The sequence below is a fragment of the Accipiter gentilis genome, chromosome 8 (assembly GCF_929443795.1).
Source record: "Accipiter gentilis chromosome 8, bAccGen1.1, whole genome shotgun sequence".
In the NCBI taxonomy this organism is placed as follows: Eukaryota; Metazoa; Chordata; class Aves; order Accipitriformes; family Accipitridae; genus Astur; species Astur gentilis.
The window spans coordinates 1,915,834-1,942,880 of NC_064887.1; the positions used below are offsets into that span (position 1 = coordinate 1,915,834).

General features: G+C 45.2%; 1 protein-coding gene across 2 annotated transcripts in view; it reads left to right on the forward strand.

Annotated features, from left to right (window-relative positions):
- Positions 1–7,653: 7,653 nt before the first annotated feature.
- The window catches only part of WLS (Wnt ligand secretion mediator), a 44,432-nt gene continuing 25,038 nt past the window's right edge, over positions 7,654–27,047 (forward strand). Inside the window, exons 1-2 of one of the 2 annotated variants that reach the window (XM_049808460.1) lie at positions 7,654–7,837; positions 9,043–9,209. Coding sequence is in view for 1 of the 2 variants with exons in the window: in XM_049808459.1 (XP_049664416.1) it covers positions 14,310–14,415 (106 nt within the window). In the remaining variant the exon portion in view is untranslated. Of the gene's footprint in view, positions 7,838–9,042; positions 9,210–14,146; positions 14,416–27,047 lie in introns of those variants that run through there. The other variant, XM_049808459.1, reaches the window with a different exon arrangement.

Consider the following 27,047-nt stretch of genomic DNA (forward strand, 5'->3'; position numbering starts at 1 on the left):
TCACCCCTCTGCAACCCTTGGCACGAGTTACAGGAGCTGCTTTGGGAGTGTATTAGGGATCAGTCAGAGATCCCTATATTGTTAAAGTGGTGGGCAGCCATGCAGCAGCAGAGACAACGCTTTTTGTGCTTTTTCTTTGTCCTCGGTTTCTTCTAAAGGTTCTTTCTGCTGGGAGCATTTTCACTGCCTAGCATTGTTTGATGCCTGAGGCTGCATCGATCTCCCACCCAGCCCCGCACCCCATGGCCGCCCACCGTGGCTGTGCTCGGGGACCTGCCCTTCTTCTCAGCACCGATTCCTAACGGCAGGGGAGGATGGAGGCTTCAGACCTCTGGCAGAAACAAGGCGCCCTGTAATCAAAACCATCTGGGTTTATATGGGTCCTTTTGAATTGGGTGGAAACCACCACTTGAGAATACCAATTGTACCAGAAGCTTTCTCAGGCAAATAAAACTCGTGTAAGGGATTGGTACCAGTCCTGCGCTCAGTCGTGGGGTGTACGAGACAACAGGAGGAGAGGTATCTGGAAAGCCCTGCAGTATTCTGTGGTTGGGGCTCCAGTGTAATTACAGCAACCTCAGACCCTTGTAGGGCACAGCATATAGGAATCATAAAGCTACTTTAAAGTCATGGTCCCCGTTCTTTGCCAGAGCATAAGAATAGAGAGGCTGAAAATCTGGAGTTTAGACTTTGACAAAATCTGTTCTGAGGCGGGAGCAGTTCTAATTCCTCATAACCTTGTCAGGATTGCTTACAGCACATTTCCATCCTACAGCTGTGGCTGCATTTTGTCTTACCAGGCACCAAAGTCAAGATTTGAACCCCTGTTTATAAAGTATTTTGGTTGAAGGCACTTTAATCTCTTTGCAGCGCTGACTACTCCTAGCTGGCAGAATAGCTGTGCTAGTTGGACTGTGGACTGTTGTTAATTTTCACAGATTTTTCTTTTTACAGATCACAAGCGTTGTGTGTGATTTGATGAGCAATCTAAAAGGAGGAGGTTGTATTCCCTCTTTTTTCTACCTTTGCTTTAGTCCAAGCCTCATGGTTCCACTTCCACTCTATTATTCAAAGTAATAGCATTCATTAGACCTTTTGGTGAGCTGATTTAACTCCCCGTCTGGCAAGAAACTATTAGCTTGGCAAGATAAAAAGTGTGCTTTCTGCTTGCTTAGCAGTTGGAGGGGTCCAACAAGCATCAGAGCCAGCACATGATAAGCTTCAGGAATGCATGGCTGTGAGGAGGAGGAATGGTTCCTCCCCCTTTAAGGATCAGGGAGCTATCAGATCAGATCGCTCCATCTCCTGTAACTTCACCCTGAACCTCCCACCATGTTCCAAATTTGAACAGTCAACAGGTTAGAAAAAAGTGAACAGGCTTTCAAACTTGGACACTGGTGCAATGAGGGGACCAACAAGCTAAAAAAACCCACAGAAACCCAACTGATGGTGCAAGTCAGCCAGGAGCATTCTTAATTTCTCCTTGCCTAACAGACCTTTTTTTGGCTTATTATATCTCTTTCCTTTTGAAAGTGTCATGGATAATGTATCTATCTTAAGTAAGTTAAATGTCAGATATTTTGGCAGGGGTCTGTTTTAATGATAGTTCTGTTTTAAAGATGATGAATGTCCACTGTAAAAAATTCATTATCCTTCTTCCTGTTGACTGAAGCAGGTATTGATAACAGTCTCAGAAGATGAAGCTGTCAGTCACTAAACAGTCATAAGCATTAAAAATGTATGTAAAGAAATAAATTTCCCTTATACCTATTTCTTTTACACACATCAAATATGGGATACAATGAGAGGTTTGGATTAAAGATTAGTGCTAAGTTTGAGCTGAGAAGATCTAATGAACTACCTGTAATAAACACCATGCTGACCTATTCACCAGTAGTGAATAGACCTGGACAGAAATGCAAAATTCATTAGAAACATCATTGTACAAGAAGGAATATTTATTCCTGTGACTTTTCCATCTTTCTATCAGACGAAGTCCTGTTTCACAAGCAATTCTTGCTTCCTTCTGCATGAGCAGCAGTCTCATTGCACATCCATAGGTAGTTCTAATCAACCTAACACTATTAGGCAGTAACAAGGTCTTGGAAACAATACAAGGATGTAACTTGACATTACGTGTATATATATTCAGATAATTTTGTTAAGCACAATTCAGGAAGCCTGGCTGCTATTTTATGAAATAAGTGAATCCAAACTAAGTTGCTACACCTATAAAAATAGCCATTACAGACAGACCTCCAGATCAGAATGTTATTCACAACATTAGACTTGTGATCAATATCTGTGAGAGAGTGTTGCTAGAAATAGTCATGCCATGGTAAACCTACATGCCATTTGCTTCCTGCTAGCTCAGAACAGTTCAGGCCCCAGTCTCTGCAAAGTTTCCACCATGTTTTATCTTCAAGAACATATAGAAAAAGCAAAGCCACTCGACTCAATAGAGAAGAAGAAAATCCTCTGCATTCTTAGATTGCATAGCAGTATCAGATACTCACTGAAAGGAAATGAGTGCTAACTCTGCCTTTGCCTTATGAGGTGACATTTTCATTCCCAGAAGACTTGCATTTATGCAACTATAGATTCGCAGATTAGAAACAGGAGGAAGGCTTTGCATGTGTACGTGTTCCACAGTACCTGGGGGGGTTTATTGTAAATCAAGAAACTGGTCCTCCAGAGGCAAATCTCTTTTTGAACTCATCTGGGAAGTTTGTATCTGGATCTGATGCTGCCACCTGGTGTCTAGGTGATGCTTTAGGCTGGCCCAAACCCCCAGGTGAGGGCCATCCCCGCACACAGGGCTGTTGCTATCCCGTATCGTATAAGGGCCTGGGGTAAGAGGACCAAGGATAAAACGGGTTAAGCCTAGCTGCACCTAAGGACCAGCTGGGTTATCTCCAAATCCACAAAAAGCTGATTCCACCTACCATGCTGTCTGCAGCAGCCAGTGAGGAGGAACCTGGGTTGTGAAAGTCCTTGGCACTGGCTCAGGTTGGGGGGAACTGGGATTCTTCTCTCTGGAGCAATCTGGCAAATTCTCATTTCATCTTCCCAGCAGCAGCAGGCAGAAGAGTGGCTGTGGAGGCAGGACGATCCCCACAGAGTGGTCCAGGACTTTAGGATGGGTAAGTGCCAGAGTCAAAGCACATCTTTTAGGAAGCAGAATCGGAGGACTTCACAGTAGCTTTCCATTTACAAAATCAGCTGCACAAAATGAGCTGGACAAGAGAGACCCAGGCTCTGCAGCGGGGGATGGTTTGGCCAAGCTGGCGTGTAGGTTGACTCTGCTGCCGTTGCACTTAGCTGCCTTGCAGGGCAGCTGCCTTGGAGGGGCATTGCCTTTGATAACAGGGATTGATTAGGCAGCCCTCTTGCTTTTTCTTGTGTCCTAATGTGATATTGGTAAAAATGTTTGTGTAACCATGCTGTGAATTAAGTTAGAAGCACTAAAATAACTAACACCCACCACCCCCTGTTTATTTTTAACATGAATGAATTCCTCATCCAGTTCACCCCGCGAAAGCACTTGTATGAGAATTTGCACAGCCTCTTGATGAACCGGATGGGAAATCAATCCAGCTGGAGAAACAAAAATCTACATCCCCGTTCCAACAAAAAAATTATGGCCCAGCCAGATCCGTTCCTCAGTCTGTGCTGTGCTGTGCTGAGACAAGACAAAGTGCTGGTCTGAGTTACACTTTAAGCAATCCAGCCTTTGAATGTGAGACAGTCTAAGGCTACACCTGGAAACAATTTGTTCTCCATCTCTTTTTCTTTCTCTGTTTCTTTCTCTGCAGTATGCCTTTTTGCTTGGTTTCACTATACAGTACCACAAACAGCTATATGAGCATGGAGCAGGGATAACTCACGTGCCTGGGGCTGGGGAGAAGAAAGGCTGCCTGAGCTGATGCTGCCACCAACAGAAATGTCTTTGGAACCAGGGCCAAGTAATCAGGTAAAATGCTCTCTGCCTATGCCAAGCAGTTTCTTTTGCTATTCTCCAAATTTTTATGTCTTTGCAGAATACATAAACGTTTCAACAGTGGTCTCTCTAGCACTTATTTCCAGCACTTAATGTGAAGTTGCTGTTTCCATGCTCCTAAACCTCCTTCAATATGACTAATTCACACTGGGTGAGCTCCTGACTTGTCTAACCAGAGGCACGTAGCCCCATAGTATGAGAAACAAACTCAGACAGAGAAGTAACGGGAAGTGGTGACGGGGACAGCCGCGCTGCTCTGTGTTTGCATATCTGCAACTGAAGTTCACGTCTCCTTACTTCTCTTTTTCCCTTGTTTTCCTCCTTCCTCCTTTTCTGCAGTGGTTAACAGAAGAATTTGAGGTTTAAAAGGTGCCTGTCTCTGAACTTTCCAACAGTAACAAAAATGCAGGAGAAGTTTGGATTTTAAATTAACGTTAAATCTAAATTCAGCTGGTATATTAGAGTTCAGTATTTCCTCTACTATTTATTAATAATTTAGACACTTAGTGTATCTTCTCATCTTAAAATTCTGAACTCCTCACTGATCTACACTAGCAAACACCCCAACACATTAAGAATTTTCCCAGTTAGGATGAGTAACTGAGGAGCTGAATTCATCAACATTGCGTGGTCTGTGACAGCTTGGAGATAAAATTCCTGAGCCCCTGTTACTTCATTGACTTTCTGCAAAAAGCCTTCCTTTTATATTTTTAGAGCTTAGAGGATGGCATGTGCATAGCAAGTTACATCTAAATAGCACACTCTCCAAAAAGTTTGCTATTTTCTTAATGTTCATGAATATTTCAGGAACTCGTGCTAAGAGGTTTCAGTGCATTCCAGGACAATGATTTCAGGTTTCTGTTTTGCCTTAAGAGGAAACGTGGCTTACTGTGACACATTCTACATGGTTTGCATTATTCTTTTAGACAGGGTTTATTGCTGTTACAGAATCAGATGTCCTGAAAATATACTACTTTTTTTTTTTTTTTTTGTAAGCAGGAGTATGTGTTCTTCCAACTTTCTCCCTGGTTTTCCATTCTTATCATTGGTCCTTGAAATGAGATGGGCATCATTTTTGGCTCTTGTGAGAGTAGAGTTCTCTCTAGAAATTCATTCATTCTCTTAAGTCATGAGCAAGACTGGAGTTAAGGAATAAGAGTTTAATTTTCTCACCCTTTCAGCTCATTGTTTTCCATTGCTTGAACTGGTGAATATACTTGGATGAAAATTTGCAGTGACAGCAATGCACAGGATAACCAAATTAGCCTTTTCCAGCTGAAATATCTGTGATTCTATTGTAAAATAACTACAGTGATTGGCATCAGCACATGTTATAGCATCTGGGAAACGTTAGCTTAATCTCAGTACAAGTTACATTTCAATATGTAAATGTACAATTTCATTAGTAATTTTTGCTTATATTGATGCATTTTTGATATACCATAAGACCTCTTAAAAATAATACTCTGTTTAACAAATGCATTTGCTGCCTACCAGGTGTACGTTCTCAGACAACTGAAGGAGCGCTTAAATAACATATAAAATCCATGTCAGAGTTCAAGATACGTGCTTATACCGATTGCTTTTACTTTAAAGAAATGCCTGATAGCATGCTAAGGAAATTATTGTAATTTAAAAAACCAGAATGTGAGAGAAGCCAATATTAAAAAGTATCTGGGTCATTCCTTCTCATGGTTAGAGCAGAGAACTCAAAGAATGCTGAGAGACAAGCTCTAGCTAATCTCTCTATCGTAATGTAACATGAACTTGCCTTACAGCTGGTTTAGGTGGGTTTGCACAAAAATACAGAGCTGTTAATTGGGGCAGCTGAGATGCAGTCATTTTGTCAACTTTGCATTTGGGAGCAGAAAGGCAGAGGGCTAACTAATAACCCAAATTGCTGTATACGAATGTGAATCGTTGCATTAAGATAAGAGACAACAGATTATTTTTCCCTTAAGTTAGCCATCTCTTGCATTAACTATTTTAGACTCTGAGTAAAATGAGGATGGCAAGATTCAGTAATACAAAGTCCTTTGACCACATTAAATGTTTCTGTTATTTAGCTCAGTTAAATGATGCTAGGACACAGAGACAGCAATTTACTACTCCAGCTACAGGGCACTTCCCTGCTCAGGGACATAGAGCTGTAACTCCTAATTACAGGTGGATTAATCGGTGACAACTGAGGCAACTGTTACTGCTGGCTGCCCTTTTCTGCCTAGGATCACCTCCTCACAGGTTTGGGATCTTTCTGTGCTTCTTGGCCAGCTCCACTTACAGCCCAATATAGTGATGTAATTTGAAATAAGTGACGGTTAACATAAATATGCTGGGTTGTGAACTGGGACAGCTGAGGAGTGGAAGGTTCCTTTACTATGATGTATATCTACAGGGATGGAAACCTCCAAGGACCACAGCTCACAGCAATAATTGCTTTAGCCACCCCACCTCCAATCATTTGCTCTTGGAATAAGAGCCTGCACTTGGGCTCAGATGGAAAATAAGATTAACAAGAAAACCACTTTTCTTTCTAAATTTTTCCCCTGTATGATACACACACTTTTATAAGAGGACAAAACCCCCTATCTTGCTAACTCTAATTCAGTCCCTAGTCTGTGGGGCAGCTTGCCTTGATTACATTGTACTAAATTACTCATCTTGGATATATGCTTCTCTTTATTTTCTCTGCCAAGAGCAAAAATATGATATTATTTGGCAAGAGGAATGTGTATCTAAAACGTCAAATTACAGCTCATAACTATTACGGGATAGTTTTGGCGATAGCCCTTTGTGATTGTTCCAAAACAGATGTCTCTTTCTAGGAGATCCTTAGAACTAATACATGCTTTATGTTTGGTTTGAGGTGGTATTTTGAGAATGTCGCACAAGGACACTAGCTGGGTGCATATATTGCTTTAGTTTAACTTTAAAATTCTACTTTCTCAAGACTTCCAAGTCTTCAAATTGCATTAACTCATTCTGCACGTACACACAGTGCAAACTTGGAGAATTGCAGATCCTTTTTTACAATGACCAATATAGCCAACCTACAAAACTGCATGTTATTTAACATAACTGAAGAATAAAATGATAAAGCTAGTTCATATTTACCAACTTTTTCATCTGATGTTACAAGACTGTTACCACTGGAACTCAATTAAATCTCTCATGCCTCTGTCATCTTAATTAACTAATATCAGCTCTTACTAAAATTGAATTAAAGCATGTTGCTTGGTGTTAGAGTTCTGCAGCAGGTACCACCATTACCAATGCACAGCCCATGTGCGTTTGTTCACTTCTCATGGGACTATGAAAAATGGCTTTGGTTTAAATTTATGTGCATCTGCTAATTTGGTCTCCAGTGCTAAACTTAGAATGGATGGGATTCATGGGAGTATAAAGGCTTAACAGAGAAATGGTAAGAGGCTGTCAAAAAAACCCTCTGGAATTCATTCTTTGTATTCTGAACACTGATAGGAGCAATTGAACCATGATGATTTTACTATAAACAATTGTATAATTCAGCTAGCAGAAGGAATTTACTTTTGCTAATCTTATTGTCCTAAGATAGCATACTGGACATAATTTTAAATATTAAAGTATCCATATCTATTAGTAATACAACTTTCTTTGCTTGCTTTTGAGGAGGTTACAAACCTGGCGAAAGGCAGTCTCCCAGGATTGATGTACACTTGAAGCTGTTCCAATGTTTCATGCTCCTGCATGTGCTGCCTACTCAGATATACAATTCCTTGGGGGCCCTTAATCCAACTGTGCCATGTTTGAGCTGCTATCTGTGATGCCCATCGCTGGAGTGGATGAAAACACAGACATGTAGGTAGAGAAATGCCGGACTGCAAAGGTCTTTGTGAAGGAAAACCATGATATTATGGTAGATGCCAGAAGTGGCAAGTTTTGGATAGGGTTTGATACGGAGGTTCAACACAAGGCAGGAAGCCCTATGAGAGGTGGAGTGACCGTGGTAAAAGCCATCGCAGAAGTTTGATGCAAGGTAGGAGATGCAGTGTGAGGGATGGTGGCTGAGGAAAGGCCCAGCTATAGAGAGAGTCCTAAGACAAAATAAAAGAGCAGAGCTCCAAGCTTGCATTTTCAAGAGGACTGAGAAGAGGCAAGAACTGGCAAAATGGTCCATGGGAAAGTTGTGAGAGGCTGCACACAACCTTGGCCAATGATGCATGGTCCACTACACACTGATCACACAAATTTGCGCTTGTCAAAAATATCAGGGATTCCATTTGAATTGGTACAACAAATTTAGACCAGGCCAGCATGGTATATTGTCATCCCTCAACTGTGGATTAGCAAAACCTTCCGAGTGACCTGAGTTATGTGGCTTTTGAGCTGTGGCTTTTCTAAATGGATTTTGTAGAGGTGGGAGGTAGTCATGTGGGGATGGGGGTTGTTAGGAGTGGTTTTGATGAGCAAAGTCTTTTGGGCCTCCAGGTGATTACTTAATCAATCAATTAGAAGTATTCAGGTAGAGCTGTACTTACTGCCAGATGATTGTGATGTTACAGAAGAGGTTTGAATGGAAGAACTTGGAAATTTAGTGATAGACTAATGATAAATCTTCTCTAGACTTGTTCAGATATCCCATTGCAGAAACTCTGCCTCTTGATGATTGGATTAATGGCTGAAAGAGACAGCTTGGCAGACTTGAATAAAAGTCTTTCCACAGATTTGCTTTGGAGGGCTTGAGCCTTGTAACCACACGGTAACTGTAAAGACTATAAATAAAATTTTAAAATCTAGTTCAGACAGTCTTTAATAAATTATTTTACTGCACTGTTATTGGCCCTTCCTTCAGGATATCACAAGTCTGCACTTTCAGTTCAGCAAGCTAAAATGTGCTCTCTGTCAAATTATCAGCTTGGTTTTGTCTCACATACTTAATGGAAGCCTTGATGCCCCTATTGAAGCTTCATCCTAATGTGAGGAAGGCTTTGTCATCTGACTGAAAGCATATCAGAGAAGAGCCATCAGAAAAGTTATCTGTGACTGTTCTCAATGTTTTTCAGATGCTGGTCCACACCCAATGAATTACGGCTTTTCTTGCCCATTTCCTTACGGAGACAGGCAGGACTTGGTGAGGAAGCAGAGGACAGAGGGACAGCTGAGTGGAGCCGGTTGCTCTGAAGGACCTAAGCTGGCCATTGCCACCCACCCAGTGCTGCTGAGGAGTCCAGTAAGTACAAACCAGCTGGGAGTGGGCGTTTTGGGGTGTACTCTGTAGGTCTTCTGTTCTCAGCTATTTGTGGTCATTGTGGGCTTTAAGATTAAAATCCAGGTGGCTGGGTAATTCCCTTGCTAAGTTCCTGTTCCTTTCTTTCTTGCCATATTGTCATCAAAGAAATGACACGAGGAGTCCATGACTCCTGGCAGAGATAGAGCTTTGGATTGCACATGTAAAGCCTGAAGAACAGCATGGGATCTTAGATCTAGCAGGCTGGGTGACACTTAACTAAGAGGTGTCATGCAGGAGAAAAAAAAAAGAAGCCTAGCTCTGAGTTCCCAGATGTATAAACAGTGGCAAAACTCAACTTTCCTGGTTCCTAATAAGTGGATGAGTGTTTAGCCTTGAACTACAATGGGGCTTGGAAATCACTTAAAATATTTACATTATAGAGTGGGGCTTGCTTAAGATGAAATATTGCATACCTGTCGATTTTCTTCCTAATCCTAACCGCAGTGGGTAGTTATGAGTTGTAGATCTCTGTCTACTGACCAATCTCAACCCCCACACATTTTTGTGTGTGTGTGTGCGCCACACAAGGCTTTTCTTACAAAGATAAAATGTTCCCCACCATCTGTGTGTGCACTAGAAATAACAGAAAACGCCCTTTTCCTGTTCTATGAGAAAATTTTCCATGTTATCAGTATTTGTAAAAGACCAAAACCAGAAAGTTACCTATGAAAGCAGTTAGGAGTACTGAGGAGTAAGCAGTGTTTCTGAACGCTTTTAATTGTCTTTCCCCCGTAGCAGCAAACTACACATTATTTACTATTAGGGGTAACTTTGTAATGTGTTAGGTGTATCCCAAACAAAACAAGAAACTGCAGTCATAGCATCAAGCAACGCCAATACCCACACTGGAAAATATAGCCTACAAACTGGAGACCAGAGCCAAAGCTTAATCCCCACAGGTCTGTTGTTGTTATGTTGCAGGCTATATTGTAAATAAAGTGGGCAAGTACAAACTAGAGTTCAAAAGATTATATCTGGTGGTAGATGACCATGATTTAATCAGCTTTTTGTCCACCACTGTACTTTGTATTTTACATATGGGATCCGAGTCCACTGTTGTGCTGGTGTAAACAACAATGCTGCTATTATTAACAAAAAAACCCCAGACTTGCCTCTGTAGAGCAAAAATGAAGCAGCTCAATACTGAACTTCTATGCAGCAACTTAAGTCCAAATAACTGTGGTGGGGGTTTTGATTTTGGGGTGGTTTGGGTTTGGGTTTGTTGGGGTTTTTTTAGCTTTCTAAAGCTAGAAATTATTGCTATGATCATGCCATTTGGCTTCCTAATCCAGATCATAGATGTTCCTCTGTCAAGCCTTTATGTTGTATTTGTAGTGTATGTCCCTCTCTTACAGTTGTGTTTGGAAAATACCTCTTATTTCTAGCATTTTTTTTTTCAAATTATTTCTCTTAAGCATCCAATTGACATGAGACAACAGAGGAGAAAAAATAGTGAAACTTTCAGAGGGTTTGACCTCTGTGCAAACTGAGCATCCAAAGGAAGTTTTCTCAGAACTTTTGCAGTAACTTGTAGCACCAAAAACTAGGAGCTTGTGGAAATCCCACTGAGCCCTTACCTATATCTTTTGGCAGCTAAACCACTTTGAAAATCTGGGCTCTAGGCCCAACCCTGCAAAGAGTTCTCTGTGGAACGACTCCTCCTCCTGCCTGGGGCGGACTGTAGGATAGCTATTTTAATAGCTGAGGCTTTCAAAACAGCCTAAAGCAGTCAGGAAAAAATAATGTAATAAGCGGCAAGTAGATGAATTCCCAGATGATTGATTCTGGAGACCTTACAGAGATAGAAATTGTGGTTTGTAAACAGCTGAAAGATGGCTAGAGATGTGTTTTCTAACACACTGTGGGCCAGTTTCTCTCTTGTGAGATTTTGTGCATGGTCACTTTCTGGCAAAAGAGAGGTCCCAGCTCACTATGGTATGTGCTCTATACGCCCTTTGGATGCATGTCAAAAGTCACACGTGATTAATATCTCTAAACATTGCAGTATTAAAGATGTAGGAATGTGGTAGAGATGGAAAGTGCCTTATAAATGTGAAGTATTGTTTCCTGTGTTTTTATTATTTTACTTTTTTCACTCAACATTTTTTGTCTTATGGTATTCTTTTTCTTTATTTTCTTATTCTTTTTTCTTAGCTCTACCTTTCAGGTTTTTTTTCCCAGAAATAAATTGCTTGGAACAAACGGGACATTTAACAGAAGATTGCACCATGTAACTTTTGTAGAGTCATTAAGGCAGATTGGATTTAGTGGCATTCGTGGCTCCAGAGGTGATCAGTCATATACATCCTTGTGTTTGGGTAGCTGTGGGACCTCAAAGGGCAGCCTGGACTTGCCAAGATTCTCTCCTAGTCAGTGGTGATTGCAGACTGTAAGGGAACGAACGAAATTCAAAAGCTTTTGCCATTTCCAACAGGGAAAATAGCAGAAGTCATCACTCAGAATCAACATTAAGTGTTAGATAGTCATCCGAAAAATTAGTATTAGGTATTTCAAAATAAGCCTTTTTAATAGCAATTGTTCTATGTGGGTTTGTTTTGGTTTTTTTTTAAATTTCAGTATGAAGTATTTGGTATTTTAAGTCTTTAATTGTCTTGGCAAAAAGTCACTAACAGGCTTTGATTTTTGGAAGCATGTCTGTGTGAATGATCCTAGTGGGTTCATAATGGGTACGAAGGACTTGTCCATTAAGAGCTATTTTTAACAATGAAGTCATAACTGTAATGTAAAAGGAAAGCTAAAGCTAAACTAAAGAAAAAAAAAAAAAGTTAAACTTGCAATATCCTAAAAGAATAAACTGTCCCACAGTCACAAAATATCTAAAGTTATCCCTGACACCTATATTCCAACTTACATTACTAGCCTGATGGTTGGAAGAAGAGAATTTGTTAGCTCTGCAAATCAAGAAAAGATGACAGAAGTAAAATGCAAAAGTAGCACATGAGGTTGGTTTCATTTATTTTTTCAAGACCAACTTTGGAAGCCAAAGACTTAGTGCTAGAAAACCAGCATAAGCATTTGGGGATCACTGCTGCAATCCTTTTCAGGTGGATTCTGTTGTATCCAGGATCTTGACTGTAGTATCACATCCTTACTACATCATCCAAAATACTTCACTATTATGGTTGGTTGGCCTCCAGCATTACATCTTTGCGTGTCTCTGCCACCCTGGGGGTCCTGCGCGTTAAATGCTCCTTTGAACATGCTGAACCTCGGAGGGCCAGGTTCTTAGACTCGGGAGAGGAATTTGCCCACTTTGCTGGGGAAGACTTGAGTTGCCAGCTGCAGTCCTTTTTGTGGTCATGGAAAGGGCGCAAAGGCAGCGAGTTAGTGGCGGTGACTGAGGCCTGATCCGGGGCAGGGGCGCGTACTCTCCCCCTTTCTGAAGGGGACCTCTTCCTAAACATCTATCAAAAAAACACCGAATGCACGGCAGTTGTTGCGCTCACCTCCTTGCATTGGCTATACGTTGTGTGGGCAAGGGCTGGTAAGGTCTTTCCTTAACGAGTCAAACCCTGTGCCCTCTGCTTCTCTACTGTTCCCTGAATTTCTAGATTCGTTTTTGATGCTGCTTACCTGTATCGTTGTAACGCGCAAAGCTCCCGTTAGGCCAGGCAAGGCAAATCGGTGTGCAGATGCTCTCTGTATCCCGAACAAACCGAACAAGTTGCTGGAATCCCGGTGGGTTCGGCTATAGGGCCACCACATGGCATTGCCAACACTTTGGCCATCTTACTGTGATTTCTGTCGGGTTTTTTGCATTGGCTTCTTCTAAACTTTTTTTCTTGTTCCTGTTTGCTTCAGATTGTTACTGGTTCGTGCCCCTAAATATTTGACCCGTCTTTCGTTTTGACAGTTCCTGCGGGCATTTTTGTCACCATTTGTTTCCTTTCACGGCTTACTTGTCCTCGAGGAGTGTTTTCACCGGCGCGCCGTCCAGTTTCGGTTGCACGCGGCGGTATTGCGCAGCGAAGGGGACGTGTCTAACGGGACAGCGTAGCACGGATCCTCGTGGTATCCCGTGCGGGTTGGGAAGGCACTAACGCTAAAACCCAGAGATGGTGGCAGGGGTTAGCGAGCTCGTTCTGGGTCACGTACGAGCAGACGGACCGCCTCGGAGCGGGAGTCCAGCGGCTTCCAGGGAGCGGGACTGGTCCCGCAGCATCCCGGCCCTGCCTCGTCTGGGACGTGGGGAGGGCAACTGGGAGAACCGCCGGGCGTGAAGCTACGGAGGGGAACGGGAGCAAGGGCTGAGGGAAGGACAAAGCATTGCCTGGGAGCCGCGGGGACGTCAGAAGATGGGAGAAAACGTCATAGCGCAGTTGAGCCGAGCTGGAAGCCCAGCCCGCCCGCCGATGCCGGGGGAGGCTGAGCCGCCCGCTCCGCGCGTCCTGCCGAAACGTTTCCTTGATACCAGGCAGGCGGTGCCTTCATCTTCCTCGGGGCCGGGGCGAAGCGGGGGGACGACAAGGCAGCCGCGCCGTTCACCTGCAGCGCCGGTAAAGGCAGGCGGCTGCATCCCCCCCCCCAAGGCCGCCTCCAGGCTGCTGCCTGCCTTGAGGGGTGGGTGGGAGAACGACACACACACACACGCGGGGCAGCCGGGCCGGTCGGCTGCGGCCCCTTCTGGAGAAAACACGGAGGAGGAGTGAGGGGGGGGACACGCACACGGCCACGACACACCCGACCGGGGCCGGGCCCGGCGGCGGGGCTGAAGGACCGGGGAGGGGCGGCGGAGGCGGCGTCATGTGACCCGCTGCCAGCTCCTTTAAAGCAGCCACATGCAACCGAGCAGCGGCCACAATCACGGCTGGCGGCGGCGGGAGCAGGGCGAGAGGGAGGGAAGGAGGGAGGGAGGGAGGGGGGGGGGACCGGTTCAAGAAAGCCGGTTCCCGGCCGGGCAATCAGTGCGGAACCTCGGGCGGTCCGTCAGCCCGTTCAACCGCCTAAGTCCGGGCTTACTGCTGCCCCCCCGCCCCAAATCGGGGAGCGGGGGGGGGTGGTTTTAAGCGTCGGGCGAAGATGGCTGGGGCCATCATCGAGAACATGAGCACCAAAAAGCTGTGCATCGTCGGGGGGATCTTGCTGGTTTTCCAAGTCATCGCCTTTCTGGTGGGAGGTCTGATCGGTGAGTGCCGAAGGTGCAAACTTTCTCTTCCTCCTCTCCTCGCCCGTGTTGTTTAGCTACTTGTTACAGTATCGCTGACTCGCTCCTATGATCTAATTAGCCCTGCTATTGTAGTTAAGAAAACACGGCTCCCTGGGCCTCTTTGTGCACATTTCACTCTAGTGCCTGCGAGAAAAGAAGGGGCAGAGAAAAGTTTTTTTGGCCTGGTTTCAGTCCGTACTTAAAGAAAGAGGAAGGGGGGGGGGGGGGGGGGAAATCGTCAGTATGGCGACTGATCGCGCCGGGAAGCCTTGCATCGCAAAGTTGGGGTTTTAAAAAATGTGGTTTATTTTGTAAAAAAAAAAAAAAAAAAAAAGAAAGAAAGAAAGAAAAATCTTCCTCCGCTCTTTTCGTACCTCTGCCCCTCCCCGTTTCTCGGCCTCCGAACCGACCGCAGGAGGAAACCTCACCGCTTGCCAGAATGATAACAACAAAAAAATAAAATAAAAAAAATAAAATAAAAGGAAAATTAATGGGCGCTGCCCCGGGAGAGGACAGGACCGCGTTTACCTTCTCTGGGGTGCGGTGGGGAGCCTTTGGGTGGCTGCCCCCCCCCACCCCCTCGCCGGCAGCCGCTCCCCCCGCGCCGCCGCACTCGTGCTTTTGTCCGGGGTCGTTTCTCCCGGGGGGGACGGGACACACGCACACACGCTCCCCCCACCCGCCCCGATCCGCTTCCAGGAGGCGCTTGAAACCGCGCGGGGTCGGCTTGGGTTGGTTTCGGCTCACGGAAAACCCCCGTGGGTTAAGCCCGAGCCCTCCCCCCCCCCCCCGAGCCCCTCCACGGGGGACGGACACGTCCCCCCACCCGCGTTGAAAGCTTTCCTGGTGGTATCCAGCCTCCCCCGAGCCGGCGGGTCAGCCCGAGTTTTTCGCACGCAAACCTCCTCGCCTAAAACTTTGAAGCCCAGGTTGTGTTTATTTCTGTATTAGCAGGCGGGGAGCGTTCCCAAATCCTGGGGGAAAAGGGCTGGCGTGGATGGAGCCTTCGGCAAGAAACTCGCGGTCGGGGTTCGCCAGCCCTCTGCCGCCGACGGCTTTGATTTTTGCCTGGGGAAGGAGCTGGGGGATGGAAGGAGAAAGATGGAGGAGAGCAGGGTTTGGGGGCAGTCCCGGGATTTTTTTTTAATTATTATTTATTTAATTTTTTTTTTTTTTTTTACTAGAAAGCAGCTGAGTTATGAACCGGCTCCTTGTAACGATCGTCGTGTATCTCTGGCTACTTTGGCCATTTCCAGCGTGGAGATGTTGGGGAAGGGCTGTGCTGCCCTGCGGAGGAATTCCTGACCCAAACCCTCCCTGCTCTCCCCTTCTGTAGCTTCTTGGGCTGCCTCGCCCAAGGGTTTCTTCCCCTTTCCTTGGGTGCAGGCGCCTATTTGGGGCCGTGGGGATTTTCAGTAACGACTGTGGATAAGTGAAGTCCCATTGCTCCCAAAGGGCATCGGGAAAATTTGTTGCACGTTTTCTTTGGGAGAAAAAAGTTGGACTGTTCTGGCCGTAGTCTTTATTTGTGAGGTATTGAAGAAACATCTACAGCCATTCCTCAGAAAGCAGATTCAGTGTTGCCGATACACATTAGTGCTTTGCATTTATAGCCTCTCTAATTATCTGTTCTTAAGAGCCATAAGAATTCTGCTAAACATAATTTTTGAAAACTTTAGTTTCCCTCATTCTCTTGCTTCAGTTCCTCGTCTTTGCTTAATCACAAAGTAGTCGGTGGCAAACATTGGATTAAACCCCATTTTTTCTAGTCTTGTGGGTCTGAACCAACACTGAATATTATTAGGATTGCCTTTTTTTCCTTCCTTCCTTCCTTCCTTTTTTTTTTTCTTTTTGAAGAGCTGGTTCAAGAGCAGGTTACTGAACCCAACGCTGATTCATTAGATAAAATGCCTTGGCCTGTGTTGTGCAGAGAAGCCAGATGCGGCGTTCATCTTAAAAGTGTTTTTCTAGTAGCTTCTCGCTTTTAAGTTTAAAAAAAGTAAGTTGCTTGTAGAAAAGGAAGGGTGTTGATCAGAAAGCCCCGTTTCCGTTGTCATCTGGGGACAGGCATGACGAACAGACATATTTCTGTTCAGCTTCATAGGGAATTATCAGGAATGTTTTTGTTCAGGTTTGTAGGGATTTGGAGATGAAAGAACTTAGATGCTGTTAATTCAGTCTTCCATCTTGCCTGTTGCCTGCTTCACCGGCTGCTGCTGCCCGGCACCCACAGCGGGGGCCCTGATCCTGGGTGGGGGGGCCCCATCCTGGGTGGGGGGCACAAGCTGATGCTGGGGCCGGAAAGCCACGGGGGGCAGGCCGCAGTGAGCAGCTCTTCTGCCAACAGAGACAGCGACTCGGGGCTACATCTTGCACAAACTCAGGGTAACTTTGTACTGCTGGAGTAAGCGTGTCTTCTAACCAGGGGCAAGTCCTAGGGGGTTATTGTGGGCAAACTTTCTTTAATTGCTGGAAAACCCCACTTCTGATCTTGGAGCAGATAAAACTGCACTAATGAATCATACCAGTATTTACCGCTTCTGATGCATCAGAGGCTCTTCCCTTAGTGGCTGTGGGGCAGCTGTGCTGATTGATGAGCTCCAACAGCTCCCAGCCAGCCCTCCTGGGAGCTGGAAGCCCAAATGTATATGATGCTTGTGAAACAACTCTCACGTGTAACCTTAGTGTGGTCCCCAACATCTGGCACAGTGACAGACACGCAGGGCACCGCAACCTGGGGCTCCGCGTGACACTCCTCCCAGGAATTAGCCCTGAACCGTGCCTCGCCGTTGGGGTCCCCGTGCACCTGGAAACTTGGAGCCAGTGGCTTGCAGTTGATCCCTTGGACCCCATTTGGCACCCGCGGCTTGGGGTCCTGGCCCCTTTAGTTAGTCCCTGGCATGTGGCACGCATCTGGTGAGAAACGGGTGCGTGGCTGGCGTTCTTCTGCAACGTGGCTGGGAGCGAAGTGGTGCTAGGAGTGCTCAAACTGCCGATAGCTCTGGCAGCAATGACACGGGACTGCTGTTCTTCAGAGAGGTGTGACACGAGGTGGGATGGGAGCTGAGGTGTCACTGAAATAGCGTTCCTGGTCTGGTTTGATCCAGCACACCAAACAGACACCAAGAATCTAGTTATTTTAGTTTATTCAGGTCTAGACAAACCAAAATATGTACACAAGTGGAACACGGCTACAAAGCTAAACCAGCCTTTCCTTTAGCAGTCAGTTAGGTCATATTTCAAAACAATGACTAAGTGCTCTATTTTAACAGATTACTTGTGCAAGTCCAAAATACACAAATGCAACGCATTGGTACCTGATACAACAATGACGACAAAGCTTCATTTTTCTGAAATTGGGGTTTTCTGCCAGTGGTGGTTCTCTCGCTAGTTTTCGAACGGTCAACTGCGTAATGTCTGAGTTTTAATATGGCTTGCACATTTCCAGCAGCTCTTCTGTTTAGAAGCAGGTGTCTTATCAGCTCTCACGTGGGTTTTGCTTAGAACTGTATGTTGGCAAAGCTTGAGATGTACATGTATGGGAGTCATTCCCTTACTGGGGTGAAGCTCCTGTGGCAGTCTAAGGGAGCTTTGCAAGGCTAGGGAGTGAGAAAACGCCTCAAAAGAGAATTTTACTGAGCCATTTCTTTGCTGTCATGCTACGGTAATGGACTGTTGGCTCCAGACAACTGGGTCTGTCACTGCTTCAAACCGTCCTGTTTTCAAACCCTGCAGAATTTCTGGTGTCTGCTCCATTCCATGGCAAACATCTTGTTTAAAGGTTACACTTCTGGACTTGTGTGTGTTATGCGTTCAGTTAGTAGGTATTGGTACTAGATAAAACATGATCCATAAAATTAGTCATAATAAAACCTTGTCTTCACTACCCCGCTATGAGTAATAGCATACATATATTAGAGGGGAATGGGATCAAACAGGAATGTTTCCTGTTGTCATTCAAGGCAGCATTAATGTTTGTGAGAAATTAGGCTAACGCTAATTTACAGTCAAGCCAGCATTCCCAGGAGCCCCTGCATACTATGCATATGTATGCTTTGCCTCTTCGAGATACATACTGTGTAGGTTTAGCCAGATACCTGGCCTCCTGGCTGTCTCCAGGGGTGCCCCCAGGCTCGTCCGGGCTTTGAGTTGTGCTAACCAGCACATGGAGCCAGGTTAGCTGGTGACGGCCTTGGACAAACCTTCCCACAGCTGGACCAGCTGCAGCATCCATCTGGCCATGCTAGTTACTGGGAATTTTGACCAGGGTGTTCCAACAGAGGTCACACCACAACTGCCAAAGGTGAGCTTTGTGTCCGCTCCTTCTGACTGCTGGCCAGGTGGTAGAAACTGTGTGTGTATGGAAGTCTGACTTGACTCTAGTGTGGTTTTAATGCCTCTTGGTTTTCTTTAAACCAAAGCTTTTGATTACAAATTACCTTCCTCTTTATGCCATGAGGGCAGCTATTGATGGTGTCCCTCTTTGTAATTTCCTTTGAATCCTGGAATGCTTTTAAATATACAGGATTTTAAAAAGGAAAAAAAAAGGAAAGAAAGAAAATGGACTTTACTGCTCAAATCTGTCCAGAGTTCACAGAGATAGCAGGAAATTTTGTGTTAATCAAGTCTCAAAAGTGTGGAGTGCTTTTTGTAATGCTCCATGGCTCTGCAGCTCCCATAGAGTACTGGAGAATGCCGAGCCTCCTGGGTGCTGCTGGCACCCGGGCAGTGTTTTGTGCATCTCGGTGGGCTTTGTGCCACTGCCTCATCACCGCTAAAGCTGGGTGGACGTACGAACCTGCAGCCTCTGACGCTGGCATGTTCGCTGGTTTGTTTTTAAGCTAGCTTGTGCTTTGCTGAATGGTCTGTTCTGTTCTAAGGGCCTGGGGTCAAGAAATTACCCCACCTTCCCTGCGGCTTTCTCTCGCTATTGCTTGCAAAGCAATGTGCATCTTGCCCCTGGTTTTCCAGTATCGCGGGAGGCTGTAGCAAAGAGCAAAGCTGCTGGGCAGGCTGAAATGGAGGGCACAGGAGGAAATGGGACAACAGAGCTCTGGGCAGCAATATCCCTGCTTCAAAACTGTGACTTTTGTTCCTATAGACAAGTTATTGAAAAGTTGTCTTTTCAATAACTTAATTTCTGTGAGTTACTTCTAGGACTACAAGGGTGCCTTGTCCCAAGTCACAGATTATCTTGGTTTCCGTTCAAATGAGCTGACTGAATGCAGCAGAACCTCCCTGGAGTGAAGACAAAGTCCAGGAGCAGGCATACATACAGTTAAGTACTGAAAGTCCGGTGCCCAACCGTACACTTTACAAATTTAACTGATTGGAAAAGTGGAGGTATTTATTTAGCACATGAGTCTTCTGGGATGAGGGGGATGCATTTAAGAAGGTGCAGGTTCACTGCTCCCTTGCCTCAGCTTAAGGTTGAAAAAACAGAATTGTTTTGACTGGAGCAAATAAAACTCTTACTTGTGTGTCTCGCCCAGAGAGATAATGAGTCATGTGTATAAATGGCTGAGCAGCTATCAACAATTCCAGTTCATTATCTAAATGTCTGATTTGGCTCCTGAGCAGTGAGTTTCCAGGATTTAATTTTCTTTCCTAGGATTTCATTACCTTCTTAGGGCTGAACTGATCTTTTGACAGCAAAGATGCTCTGATTTCTAAGGTATGTGGATGCAGCCTGCTAGGGAAGAGTGTCTGTGGGCTCCAGGACAAAGACCATTTTTATGTGCCTGACTTTCTTTCATCGCTGGCCTCTCCAGAAGATGGCCAGGCTGTGCTGAATAGGTTGGTGCGGTACCGTGGACATGAATGCCAATAGACTCCTCTGTATAGACACATTCCTTTAGTGCTGCAGCCTTGGCAGAAGCGCTGGGAGCCGATGAAAAAGCAGACATGAAAGGTCATGTCTATTTAGTTTAGGTCTGCTCAATTCTTCTTTTTAAGAGCTGTAACTGTAGCTGAATGGGCAAATGTGCCAGAAATTGAGAGTTCCCAGGCAGAAACGTCCGTGCTGGGGGCCCGAGGAGTGGGCAGCGAGGCTGTAAATCCTTTGAGGCACTAGTTTTTTTGCTCTTCTCACAGTTGCATCACTTCCAAACTACAGTTAACTTGGGAGAGATGCATCAGGGAAACTCTGTGTCTTGTAGTTTACGGAAAAAGGACGCTCCTCTTGCTGCTCCTCTTTTCTTTTGGGTTGATACTAACTAAACAGGCTTGGTTTTAAACATGACCTGACCACTAAACCAAGCGGTGGTCCTGCCACCTCTCTGCTCTTTGCAAGGGGTAACGATTAAACAGGAAGTCTTTTCGTTAGTAAATAACATTTACGGTCTTTGAAGTCAAGTTATAACTCTCTGATAGCCTCGGAAAGCCTTTGAAGGGCGCAAGGTGTCCATCTGCTCCAGGACTGCCTGCTGCTGGCCCCAGCCTGGGGAAGTGCCCCAGGATCTGATCCCTCCTATTCAAATGCAGATGAAATTCTTTACATATCTGAGTATTGGCAGTTTCAAGGTATCTCCTTATCTGTAGTGTGCGACTTGGGGAATTTCAGGCTGTCGCTCAGGAGAAAAGCTGCCAGATAACGTCAGGTCATACTGCTATTTTAGAGCTCTGTTTGCAGGGATTTAATACCTTGGCTGGGCGTAGCAGGAAATGCATTTCATCTGAGTCGAAAATTGACAAAGGACGACTTGGAAGAAGATCAAACTGTCTGTGGCAATTAGTAAATCAGTTCTACCTTCTTTCCCCCCCCCCCCCCCTTCTAAATAAAATATTTTTGAATATATATTTCTGCATTTATGGAACTCCTACTGCTAGTGCTCTCTTTGTTTGCATTTGTTGCTGTTGTTGCATATGTATATGAATCTTGGGGGTCATTCATTTAGTTCTCCCAGCAAATATACTTGTAGTCTATCTAGTGCCTCATAAGATTTCCTTGCTTTGTGACTTGCCTGGGGCTGAGGGAATAATCCCTTATCTCTGAGAGCAAGACTGTTCCCCAGCAGCCCTTTGGTTGCTGTTTGGTGGCAGCAGCCTCGCAGGGTGCTTGGACTCCTGTTCCCGCAGCGGGGATCCTGGCTGCACTTTCAGTTTTAAAGGCTCTTGGCACAGCTGCTCCTGTGGCTCTTTGAGAACTGGCTTATTGAAGAAAATCTCCAGTTTGTGCTGCTCTAAAGAGGCCGTGCTGCACAGACAACTTTTCTGCTAACATGGCCCAAAGCTGCGAAAGTAGCATTGAAGAACAAACCTTGAGCAAAAAAATCCAGCCACCCTTCCAACATGAATACACACACGTCTCTCTAGCTACTGCATGGTTACAGGAAGCTAAGAAAGCATAGAAATTCCACAAAACCACAGCAAGACTGTTGTGCTGGCTGTAGTGCTTGCGTAGGGACCTCCAAATCCTGGCCACTCACTTCCCACCCCAGTCTATTAAGACGGTAGGTTTGAGTTTGGCAGAGGTCTGGGCTGCTGTCTGTGGCACCAAATATCACCTTCCAGCCAGCCGTACTCCAAACTGGGATTTCCAGACAAGGCGGAAAAGCCAGTGCTGCCCAAGCCAGCGCTGTCACTAGAGGAGGTCGGTGCGCAGCTTACTCTCCACATCCAAAGCAAGAGATCTGGGTGCAGAACGCGAACTTGGGTCAGGAATCTGCCAAACTAGGCTTTGGTGGTTTGGACAGGGTCGTTTTTATGGTCTGAAACAAAAAAAAGACAGAGAAACCTGTAGTATTGAAAAATCTATTGGAGACGACAAACAAGGGTGTTCAGCTACAGCAGTATGTCTGGCAACTCCCACTGTAAATAAGGATGGAAATGGTGCCCTGGGGCTTTAAAGGACTATGGCCTTGTGAAAGCTTGAAGTCAAACGGTAAGAAAGAAATACCTTTCCTAAGGGAAGTGGGCTTCTAGTAGGTAGTGGGTTTTTTTTGTTTGGGTTTTTTTTTTTTGAAGATTAATTAGATGATTTAAATGTACAGCAATTCTGCATATAAAAGCTGCTGCAGTGTTCAGAAAAAGGCTTTCATGTAGCTTGCAAAATAGCAACTAGTAATAAAAAATAGTAATTTAAAGACTGCGTTAGTGGTCACTGTCATTACCATATTAAACTGGTAGCATCAAGGTCAGGGAAGAGGGTGGTAGAAAAGAAAACTTTCATGCTGCAATAAATACATATTTATAAATAATATGTATATATAATGTTATTCAGGTTCTCACTGTTCTAGTTGGAAAAGCTCAGTCTGTCCGATGATAAATTAGCTTGTTTATTCCTATCCTGCTGTTGGTTAGTGTAATGAAGCAGAAGTCCATTGTGTGTGCTCATTGGGTAGTGATGGCTCTGCACAGAAGGGGGTAATTGAGTAGAAAAGCAGAATGCTCCTGGTGCATGGGAGAAGTTAACACCACATGAGGTCAGTAGGATTCAAGCTTTAATCAATGTAGACACAATGCAATTGAGATTTTCTAAAGGGCTTGTTTATAGTGTGAGAGCAAGGGTCAGTAGTTAATTTGAAATGCTGTAGGTGTTCTAGATGAGAAGGTACAAAATATATATCATATTCATGGGGGAGCAGAGAGGGGATGTTATTCTTGTAACTGGGCTGAATGCCTTGTTTGCAAGAGTATGGAGGAGGGAAGAAGGAAGGAATTATTTGAGGGTTTATTGCAGGAGTTTTTAAAGATCTACTTAATTTATTGAAATTAATAAACTGAGTGATGGTGGCTCTTATGCAAATCTAGGCATAGGTAATATTGTAAAATGAAAATACTGAAAAATTGAGCTCACTTATAGTAATTTTTTTTTCAACCTAAAGATTTAAGTCTAAATACAGAGAAACAGTGTTTCTTTTCTCTCTGAGGAATAGATCCTGAGGTGAGCCCTTTACAAGTAAGATCTTATTTTCTGCTGCTTTTCTCAGAAAAGAAAAGGGTGGATGAATGCTTACATGTTAATAGAGAGAGATTGCTTCAGGGACAGTATAGCTGAAACTAAAGAAAAGCTACTTATTGCTCTACCAGAGAGATGTTAAAGCTGTCAAGCCTTGAACTGGGGCTTTGAGAATTAAAATAATAATAATTAAAAAAAAAAAAAAAAAAGGAGTTTTGCAGCTGCTCGATGCTATTTGCTAACATTTTCCAGGGTGAGTCCAGTGGACTACGAATGGTGCTGGAGTTTGGCTAAATGAATTTTCTGTGTTCCATTTCCCCTCGCCCATCCCCACCATGCTTTGCAGGAGAGGTAAGCCCAAGAGATAGGTAGGAACAGGTTTTGCTTGTGGCACAAAGATGTGAAAGGGTTTTTATTAAAGAGTGATAGCTGTTTGGAGAAAGTAGGCTTTCTTCTGTCCTTCTTAAAGATCTAATGGGTTTAACGTCAGTTTTTTTCTCTTAGAAGTTTGAAAGCGAAATGTCATTTTTCCCCATGCTTGAAGATTCTTTAAGGTCCATGGCCACCAGAAGGCCTCCTTCCTCTACAGTTATTTATTCTTGGCTTCGTATTCTCCGTCAACTGAGCTTTGGGCCCTGAATTTTCTGTAGGGTCAGGCAAGCATCAGCTGTAAATACACCCAACAGCAGAAGGAAGTAAGTTGGGTGGAGGAGAGCAGAAACGTCTGTGAGGGTGAGGGAAGAGCAAAACCCGGGACACGGCACGCAGGAGAACTGGGAGCTCTAGGGAAAACCAACTGTGACTCTTCTAGTCGAAAAGCGAACTGTGTTGGCGGCCATGTTGTGTCCATACGATGTGCTCCATGGTGGACGCTCTCATGCAATCACCAAATATTGTAAATGCGGTTGCTGCTTGGCATGCAGAGGCTTCACCCTTGCAGGCGAGAGCAGAATTTCCCAGTGCCTCTCTTGATCCAGTGTAGGGTTTCGCAGAATGGTAAGACCTAGTTAGTCTGATCTCCTGGGTTGTAGAAACAGCATTAAAAACTGTTTTGAGGAATGAAATGTGGCCATTTGTTCTAGGGCAAAGATTCAGGCATTCAGAGAAGAGAGACAGTAGCAACTAAAAATCTGAAGAAGTGGAATATATACTCATTGGGATTTGTGTGTACACGTGATGCAGCTGGCAGTAATCTCTATCACACGTGAACTCAACTTTGCTTAATATTTAGTCTGTATGCGGAGTGATAAAAATGGGAACGAGGGGACAGCAAAAGCAGTGCATCAGCATCCCAGGAGCAGTAACCACCTTCAAGACCCGGTGGGATAAGGCCTGAGCACCCTGCTCTGACCTCCTGCCTGACCCTGCCACGAGCAGGAGGTTGGACAAGAGACCTCCCGAGGTCCCATCCCAGCCAGAATAACTCTGGATCCTCAGCATCAAAAAGCGCTCTTCCCTTTGAACGGGTTCATTTTTCATATGCTGGCCAAGGAAGCATAATTCTGTAATATGAAGCTGTAGCTTTTGTTTGAAAAATTATGCTAACAAAATCAAGGTTGGGATGCTGTAATTAATAATTATGCTTGTATTGACTGGGGGGATGAGTGTTTACTTTCCTTTTTAAGCAACCAAACTAGGAGGGTTAAGTTTGAGTAAAACTGTTGCTGAAAAAAACCCCAAACACGAAAATACTCTGTTTGTTTAATTTAGTTGGCCACAGTGTTGCACTGATCTTGAAGGGTTTGAAAACTTTCCCTTCTGAGGATATCTAGAAGCCAAACTTGGGAGCATGGCAGTAACCAGGATCTAACCCAGTGGCTCAAGAAAGCACATCACCAGTGACAGACAGGCCTGGATCCCCCCGGGTCCCTTCCAAGTACCCCGCTATTTACCACTTTGCTGGGTATTTGGGGCAGGATGCTCGGTTTCTTCAGCAAATACTGTAGGGTTTTACTATGGAGAATATCAGGGGGCAGAAGCAGCGTTGGATGGCTCAGGGTGTCCCAGCTGTGTGATGAATCACTTCAGCTCTTTGCTTCCGCTCATACTGTGTTTAGTCTACGTGAAGTGAAAGAATTCGGTTCTGGTTGAGATGTAGGAGAGAAATCCTCTCCATCTTGGCAATGAGGATGGTCACCAGTGCTGAGAAACCAAATCATGACATCTTTTGCTGAATGAGGTCGTAAGATCTTTGACCTCTCTGGCCAGTAGATACAAGGTATGCTGAGATGTCTCCTTCAAATCCTCTTATTTGGAGTTATTCTGTAACACCGTCATCTTCGGGTGAATCACCACTACCAGTTCAACACAAGACTGAGTAGTTTTGGATCATTCAAAACTAAAAGCAATTCAGCTTCTGTCCGTCCCCCCCACGTTAAACATCTCTCTTACTTTTAACTGCTGCTGTGTCTTGGGGACGTAGCTTGAGAAAATCCATACGCCTGAGTCAATGTACCATTGTCTATATGGTACTTTCAGTATGAAAAGTCACTGAAAATTACACGCAAGAGTTGCTTCAATCTGTAAGACGTAGCTGAAGTAGCTCTGAAGGTTCACCAGAAGCCCTCCCTGGGAAGTGCTGCCCACGCTGCTGAAGGCACCTGGCTCTTTGGGGGGGCTCGCAGCTGAAGCTGCTGCAAGGGGCTGTGCCTCCTTGGCAGGGAGCGGCAGGGTCTGCTGTGACCCCCTGTAATTTGGGAGATCCTTGGGACTTTTGCAGTGAGCCAGGCACCTCCGAAGCCTCTGTTGGAGGAGGTGCAGCAGGCAGCTTCCCCGTTCCCCAGCAGCATATGGACCACATACCTTTAAGAGAAATGTATTTCGTAGCATATATGCAAACAAGCTTCAAAGAGGCTAAACTGTCTTCGTTCCCCAAACTGGTATGAAAACCAGGGAACTGCAACAGAGAGGTTGCTCAGACCGTGTTGGTTTTATTTTCATGTCTGGGCTTGCCTGGGGTTTTAAGGAAGATTTAATGAAGATTTGTCCCATCGGAGCAAAGGAGGGCTCCGGTGGCGACAGTCACCTCCTGCCCGCTTCCCTCGGGCGCAGGCACGCCAGCTCCTTGGAGATCGTGGCTGTTGCCCTGAAAGCATTCGCTGTGAATCATCCTGTCTCTAAACTTGTCTGTGGGTAGTTTTTTCTCTCGAGCAGGGGGGGTTAGAAGCATCCACTGGCAGTGCTAGCAGCTCCGGCAGCCTCGTGCCTATGGCTTTCAGCATCCAGCACCGCAGGGCTGTCGCCCCTTGGCACGGGGGGGTCTCTGCCCAATTGCCTGCTTATGGTCCCTGGGGCCAGGGCTCCTTCACGGGGGTCCCCGGGCAGCCCCAACCCAAGCTCGCAGGGCTGGCTCCTGTTTGAGCTGGCTGCCAGAGAGCCATGCTGCTGACCAGCTTCTGCAAAACCCTCCTGAGCAAAGCCCTGCTCCTTGGTTATTCCGCTAGCCCCTCCAAATGGTACCTGTGTTACTGCAGGGCTTCTCGTCACAGCGAGCAGGCTGGAACATGGGCTGGGGCTTAGCCGCTGTATTATGCACAAACGGCTATTTAATTATTTACAGGCTGACATATATCATTTAATATATAAAGCTGAAGCATCTACCAGCCCACAGGCAGAATGGCTGAGAGCAGCCTGCTTGGCACCAGGTTTTAACTGAAATCCCTCGATGCTAGCTTTGTTTTGCATAGCACTTTGTAATACTGTTAGTTGACTT